Genomic DNA, 8,432 nt, shown 5'->3' with positions numbered 1-8,432 from the left:
TCCTCCGAATTAGTTATCCTCTTATAATTTGTTGATTTGTTAGTGAATTTTCGACACATAAACTATATTAGTGATTTTTTTTATTAATCAAAATATTTTATTTATAATCCTAGTGTAAAGAGTCGAGTTAACGAGTCGTCGCGCTCCACCTAGTCATAACCCTCCACCAAATATAATTAAAGTTACTCAACCATATTTATATTATTTTTTTATTCCTATGGCCATATTTGATGTATTCAATTTTTCAATTTTAATTATAAACACAATTCAATTAAATTGTTAATCATTTAATTAATTAATAGAAATATATAATTAAACAACATCATCAATACTCATTTTCACTTATTTAAAAATTTTCAATTTTATGATAAAGGTGATTAATTAATTTTTAATAAAATAAATGTCATGAAATTAATTTTTACTTAAAACACTTTTAAATTAGAGAGAATATCATACATAAGTTGTTGGTTGGGTTTCAAAATAATAAAAAAGCAAAAATAACTTTTCAATAATATATTAAAGGAATGAACACTTATATATAATAGAGTAGATGATAGGAAAGAGCAAAAAGTAGCTAGCTAGATACAAACAACTTACACAAGCCAAGTAAGTCAAAGTGCTTTCCCTTCTCTCTCTCATTTATACTTATATTAGTGTTATTTTGATGTATTTGCTTCAATTTATTATTGGTTAAAGATTATATCCCTTAATATTGACATAATTTGCATTGGTTAATTAGTTGGAAGAAAATGGAGGAAGAGAGCAAATTAGAAGAAAGGTTAGTATTGGTGAAAGAGGAAGGAGATGAAGAATTAGATCTGAAAAAAAGGGTTTGGGAGGAAACAAAGAAGATATGGAAAGTGGCTTTCCCGGGGATGTTATCTAGAGCCACCAATTTTGGCATGCTTATTATTACTCAAGCGGTTATTGGACATGTCAGCGCTCTCGAATTGGCTGCATTTGCTCTCGTTCAATCCTTAACTGTTCGCTTTGTTAATGGAATTCAAGTAAGTCATTTCTATCTTTTTCATCTTTCGGTTAGATTTGATTCAACTTATTCTTAGTTACGTTTTTAATTAATAACGTTTGAATATGGTGATACATTTTAATCGATAAGCTTATTTAATTTTGTTTATAACCCAGATCATAAATACTTCAAATAACATTTATTTGAATAACTTTATAGATTATTTGCCTAAATTGAATTTTAAGAAGGTCCTAAATAGTCTTCTTAAATCATTTTATTTTATTTAATAAAAATAATAATTAAATGCTGACTCGTGAAACATGTACGTACCTGTCCACGGACGTGGTTAGTTTTGGTAGTCTTTATTATGAACTATTATTAGGTTACTACCATCCTTCATTAATTATGACCATATTTTTAAAATGTTCCGACTATAATGAAAATAATAATAATGAGATTAGTTTAAATATTTTTTAATAAAAAAATAAGTATTATTATATTACAAAATTATTATTATTTTAAATTAATTTATTAATACCTTCCAAAAACAAACAAGAATATAATAAAGGTTATGAAGATCAGGGTACCTTGTTAAAAAAATATTGCTCTTTTGTTTTCATAATGTAAATATTATGAAAAAAACAATGCATAAATATTATTGCGATACACATTAATGGATGGAAAAAATACAGATTGGAATGTCAAGTGCAACGGAAACACTATGCGGTCAAGCATTCGGGGCAGGGCAACACCACATGATGGGCATATATCTACAACGATCATGGATAATAAACTTAATCACGGTCACACTCCTGATGCCCCTTTTTATCTTCAGCAGTCCCATCTTCATCGGACTTGGACAAGAAAAGGATGTTTCAATCGCCACCGAAACCATATCTATCTGGCTAATCCCCGTTGTGTATTTATTTGTGTTCGCTCTCACAATTCAGATGTACCTTCAAGCTCAACTCAAGAACATGATCGTTGCATGGCTCTCCCTTGTCTCTTTTATTGTCCATATACTCTTCTCATGGCTCTTTGTCTTTAAACTAGATTTTGGTATCCCTGGTGCTCTCGGGTCTCTTATTCTTTCCAACTTCGTGATGGTCTTAGGCGAGTTTGTCTACATTTGGTGTGGCGGTTGTCCTCTTTCATGGAAAGGTTTTACATGGGATGCATTTTCTCAACTCTGGCCGGTCATTAAGCTCTCTGTTTCGTCGGGTATTATGCTATGGTAATTATTATTAATTGATAAATTAATGTGTTACCAACTTTGACTCCTGCAATATGTTTTTCATTAATCTTTTTTTCGGATTAGTAGGGTTTATTTTTCATAAACTTGATAGTATTTTTTATGGTGCAGCTTGGAGATTTGGTACAATTCGATCTTGATTCTTATAGCAGGCTATATGAAAAATGCAACTGTTGCCATAGCTGCCTTCTCCATTTGGTAATTAATGTAACTCATAGTTTTGTTAATTTCTCGAGTTATTCAAATTGGGACCTAAAATTAGTTCAAGTTCAAAATGGAAGTACTTAAGTTTATAGAATTTATTTTTAACTTAGTAAATTTTAATGGGTTAAGGATGTTATCTTAATCTTAAGGTTATAAGTTTATTGTGAATATATAGCAAAATTTTAAGGTATTTGATTCTCAGAAATGTAAAAAAGAAAATTAATTTTTCTTGCATTGTGCAGCCTTAATGTCAGCGTTTGGGAGCTTATGATTTGTCTTGGTTTCCTTGGAGCCGCATGGTACGTGACGATTTTATGATAATAGTGGATGAAACTTATTCTCTATGGTAAATATATCAATTTTTATGTATGGTAAATATATCAATTTTTACTTATAGTGTAAGAATTGCGAATGAGCTAGGAAGGGGAAATGCAAAAACAATAAAGTTCTCAATAAAAGTGAACTTAGCTACTTCAGTAATATTCGGTCTTGTCTTCTTCACAATTTGTCTGGTTTTTGGTAACAAAATCGGATACTTATTTACAAGCGACGAAGATGTTGTGAATATGGTGTCGGAGCTTTCGATTCTTCTTGCCATCACAATGTTGTCGAATAGCATTCAACCAGTGCTAACAGGGATTGCGGTTGGGGCCGGTTTGCAAAGTGTGGTGGCTATTATTAACCTTGTGTGCTACTATGTTATTGGTATTCCAATTGGTCTTTTACTTGGCTTTTGTACCGATCTTCAAGTTAGGGGAGTTTGGATTGGAATGATTTGTGGAACAATCACGCAAATTATTTGCTTAAGCATCATGATTTGTAGGACTAATTGGGATGACCAGGTAAAATTACTATCTATTTCACTATTAATTTATTTGATTATTTTGTTGTCAATTTATTCATGACTCATTCTTTATTAATATTTTCTAATCATAGATCTCTTGATTCTATATTTATTTTTTTATTATATTTTTTCACAATTCATTTTTTTAGGTTATTCTACCTATATACTAAAAATATTTATATTTTTTTCGGGTTATTTTTGCAGGTAGAAAAAACGTCTCAAAGGCTCTCTCGTTGGTTCAAACCCGATGATTCGTAAATTCATGACCTAGTAAATTTATGTTGTGTAATAGGATGTCCTTTTTATTACTTGCTTTGCCAAGAAAAAAGTAATAGTTGAAATTGTGACTATTAGTCTATTATTGTAATAAACATTTTCAATATGTCTCAAATTGATTTATTTATATAAAGGAATAATTAAATGTCCCCTTTATGTAGATAGATCTTTCAAAATAAAGTGTCTTAACCATAAAATATGATTCTAACATTGTTTTTTTTTTTCTTAGCATCTATTTTTGTTCATCTTAAATTGAGCAAATCTTTTAAGGAACTCTTATTTCTCTCAACTAAATAGACCTACCTAAATAAGAAGAAGAGAAAAATCATTAAGGATATACATATGTTTTCTTAAAAAGAAATTGTGATTATGGACATTAATATATAATGTTAAAATATTTATTTATAAGATTAGATAATGAATTATTTGAAATTAATTTTTAAAGAAGATGAGAGTTATTTATAAGGGTTGATCAGTCCCGTCCCGAACCTGCTGTATAATAAGTGAGGCAATTGACTCAGGCCCAAATACTTTTAGAACACCAAAATCTTCAAAAAAAAATTATAATAATATGTTCATGGACTTATTTTTAAAAAGCCATAAATAATAATGGATAACCTATCAATGATAAGCCCTAACTTAATTTGTATCCAAAAAAATAAAAATAAAAAACACTATCTTACTTGGAGAAAATAATCGCACGATTCTCATTTATCAACAAAATCAAGGAAAAAGAAAAAACAAAATAAGAACAAGCATTCTGGAAAAAGAAAAGGAAACACTTCCCTCAAACCCAAGCCCGTCGTCGATCCTCCAGCTTGTCGGAATCAGAGCAGAAAACTCGGTCTTCTCCTTCCCCGAGCTCTTGGGCCTTTTTCGCTCATTCCAGCCTTGTTTCTCGACACTGCGCCACTGCCTACTAGAGTTCTTCCTCCGATTTCGGTGAGATTTTGGTTCGATTTACTTGATTATTTTTTGTTGTTAAGGACTTGTCTGGTGGAATGGTGGATTCACAATTTGTATCTTGTATTATTGCATAGCGGAAGTGCAACATTGTGGTTAATCATAGATTAATAAAATGCTGGTTAATCTATAAATTTTTAATAAAGATTAACATTTAGAGTTTTATCAAGTATGCCTCCTATAAGAAAACAATTGTTTGGGGTAGAAAAAAGAAAGAAAAAACAAAATAAATATGTTTTAATTCAAAGCCAAGTAGAAAGCCTTAATAAGTATTAAGCTTTGAGAGCACCAAGTTTTGTGCTCGCCTCAGGTCTCGAAATCTCAGGTCCGACACTCAGGTTGATATTTATAAATTCGAAAAATCAAATTGTAAAATTTATTTAAAAAATTATTAATTATATATTAATAATATATAAAATTAATTTAATCTAACAATAATAATAATAATAATAATAATAATAATAATAAATAAATAAATAAAATGACACTAAAATAAGTTATAATTACACAATTAATTAAATAAATTCATTTATTTAAATAAATATTTTTTTAATTTGTAAATATAAATCTCTTTATTTCTATAAAATCATAAAATCATAAAATCAAAATACTGTTTATTTTTACGTAGCAAGTTAATATAACACTTACCTTTATAACTTTCATTTTTATTTAAAATATTGTAAGTGTGAATCAAAATCATGACAATTTGATTTTTTAGAAACAATTTTTATCACTTAAACTTATAAAATCTTAAGATCGTTAGATTTCTTTAGAACCGTGAAATAATAGAACTTTAAAAATATTTTAAATAAAATTAAAAATCTTCAAATCAAAAGATCTCTAAATTATTTATAAAATAAATAGTATTAATCCCAAATATAAAAAAAAAAATGCATAAAGTTCAACGAATATTTAAGCGGAGTTTAAAGGGTTGTTTTCTTAATCCATGCATATGCACATACGATGGCCATGCACAACGCAAATGCCAGATTGCCCAATCACAAACAAGTGATATTCTAGAAATTTGAAAAATTAGGGTTTTGCGTTTTGTTTCTTATTTCTTCATGCTCATTTTTTTCATGAGGAGTTGGTCACAGGATCCAAGTGGTCTCGAACACCCGATGTTGTCGCCCCTCTAGTCTTTAACCTTTTCCTTTTCACCTACTAAAAAAATCTGAGAAAAAAAATTTTCATTTTTTTTTCACTGCACTAAAATAAGTAGTGAGGAATGAGTCGATTTGGACGGATATACCCGAACGTAACAAAAAATATGAACCCCTTATAAATATTCTGGTATAAATACGTTTATACACGTGTCATTTTATTGATTTTCATAAAATTATTTGACGACTATGATTTCAAAATAAATAATCTTGTAAATTAGTTATTTAATAAATTTAAACCGTTTTTTTACCAAATTATTATTTGGTCTCAGATTATTGAAATTTGAACAAAATTAATTTTTCACATGATTAATTTCAAATCTCACAGGTTTTATATTAAAAATCTTTTAAAATAATATTTTTTTTAAAACACGTCTAGTATACAAACCAATGTTGAAACGCATCAAATCTCGAACCACCCCGCGATATTCTCCGGCATGTGTTTAAGCTATAGAGAGAGTGATTCATGTGGTTACAGATTGGATACAAAAAAAATGAATAATATGAGATGAAATTTGGGAGAGGGAATGAGGAGTGAATGAGTTGGAAAAAAAATAAAAGGTGAGAATAAAAAGAAAAAAAAATTCTTATTTTTTCGATCAATTAAATTATTTTAATTCATTTCTCTCCAAATTTCATCTACCAAGGATTTCTCATACAAAAAAATATATGTTATATACTTATATATAATATATATAAAGTAAATGCAAATTGGTAAGGATGGATGTGGACCTAGCCCTCTTGTCATAAGTGAGATTGGCAGATGGAGTAATATGAGCTAAAAGTCTATCATAGGCAGGTCTCAGTGCTGGTAGAGTCCTATGCACCCTTTTGTTAAAAAAAAAACATTTTATTTTATTAATTTTTTAAACTATATTGAAATAACAAAAATTTATCTACTTTTTTTTCTACCGGTCGACAGCCCACTCGAGGTCGGTCCGGTGGATATCAATCCTTCAACTAACCAACTTTCCTTTTTTTTATTTTTTTTACATGTATTTATATATATATACATATTTTAATAACAAAAAAGATTTTTTTTTTAAGGCTAATAATGGTTTTGAAATCTCTTTAGTTTCACTTTATCCACATAAAATTATATTTCTTAAATGATAAAAAAATTTAAAACAGAGCATCAGTTGATGCATTCCTTAAGAAAAGATTATACCTACATTTGAATTCCCTTAAACAGGTATAGGAATCACACTATAATAAATAAATAAGATGTAAAATAATATTCTTTAAATGGTTATAAGTAGAGTTGGGCATCGTGCATAAACGTTCGTATTTGACTCAGATAAGTCGTGTTAGACTCTTAATCGTGTCGTGTTGTGTCGTGTCTCAATCTTATCCGTGTTGTATATTGTCTTAACCCACTCAAAATATTATGATTCACGGACTCTTTCGTGTCGTGTTATTCGTGTCTACGAGTTTATTCATGTCGTGCTAACTCGTGTTTAAATTCGTGTTTCGTGTTATTCCGACTAGATTTTGTCATTGTGTCAATACAATGTGTCTTGACACACTCGTTTAATTATTTATTTATTTTTCTATATTAAATTATATTGTTAGTAAAAATGATAAAATATGATTATTAATTTATTGATTTATTTTAATTTATTTTAATTTAGAAAATTTTAAAATTTTAAATTAATTTAATAAGTTAAATGTATTAAATTGATTTAAAAAGTTATTTAATATGTAAAATGTGTAAATATAAATTTTAACTTATAGTTTCATAATTAATAATTTAAATGTCAATTATTTAAAATATGTTTTAAAATAAAAAATAATTATTCGAACAAAATTAGTTAAATTTGTTGTTATAAAGTTATTAATTTATTTAAAAAATATATATTAAGTTAGTTAAATATGATAAATGTGAAATTTTATAATTTTTAAATATTATTTAATTAGGTATATGATATTTATTATTATAAATAATTAAAAGTAGAGGAGATTTTTTATGATAAAATAAAGTTTATTTTTAAAATGTTTTATTAACTTTTAAAATTTTAGAGTGATTTAAGATTTTTTTTAAAAATATTTAGTGATATACAAATATTAATCAATTATTATTGCAATTAGTGGATATTTTTTAGGAAAAAATTTATTATAATTATATATTATTAATTTATTATTTAATATAATTAAAATTAGTTTGAAATTTTTTAGGTTAAAAATATTTCTACAATTATTAGCTATTTCATTTTTTTAATTAATATTAATTTTATAAATTATATTTTTATTTAATTAATAATATTATTTTAATCTTTTTATTTTATAATTTTTGTTGTTAGGTAAAGTTTTTTTTATTAATTTGTAAAATTTTGGAGTGATTTAAGATTTTTAAAATAATTTGATGATAAATAATTAAATATGTGATCAATTACTAGAAGACTTGGAAAGAGACGTGATAATTTGATAATATTAATGTAAATGTTGTTAGTTTGAGTAAGAAAATGAGAAAGAAAGTGGAAAAGATGGGTAGCAATTAATCCAATTATAAATATATATTATTAAAATTAAAATTATTATCATATATTTATTATTTAATGTATTAACAATAATTGAAATTATAAATAATTAAATAATTAATAAGTAATTAATAAAATTAATATCGAAAAGAATTATTAATAGACTCACATTTCTATTCATATAATTTATTTATTTTAATTAATATTATTTAAGTTAATATTTTTTTATTGTATTTTAGTATGTTTAATTTTAATTTTAATTATTATATTTATATTAATTGAATAA

General features: G+C 26.4%; 1 protein-coding gene across 1 annotated transcript; it reads left to right on the top strand.

The window, feature by feature from the left end:
• The first annotated feature begins 708 nt into the window (after window positions 1-708).
• LOC124936332 (protein DETOXIFICATION 24-like) lies at window positions 709-3,806 on the top strand. The gene is made up of 6 exons (XM_047476825.1): window positions 709-1,007; window positions 1,660-2,201; window positions 2,331-2,417; window positions 2,666-2,722; window positions 2,821-3,265; window positions 3,472-3,806. The coding sequence occupies exons 1-6, from the start codon at window positions 750-752 to the stop codon at window positions 3,523-3,525; spliced, it is 1,443 nt and encodes a 480-aa protein (XP_047332781.1). The 5' UTR covers window positions 709-749; the 3' UTR covers window positions 3,526-3,806.
• The last annotated feature ends 4,626 nt before the right edge of the window (window positions 3,807-8,432 follow it).

The sequence above is a fragment of the Impatiens glandulifera genome, chromosome 4, assembly GCF_907164915.1.
Source record: "Impatiens glandulifera chromosome 4, dImpGla2.1, whole genome shotgun sequence".
Lineage (NCBI taxonomy): Eukaryota > Viridiplantae > Streptophyta > Magnoliopsida > Ericales > Balsaminaceae > Impatiens > Impatiens glandulifera.
The sequence above is the reverse complement of the archived record's forward strand: the minus strand, read 5'-3'. Positions and strand labels throughout refer to the sequence as shown.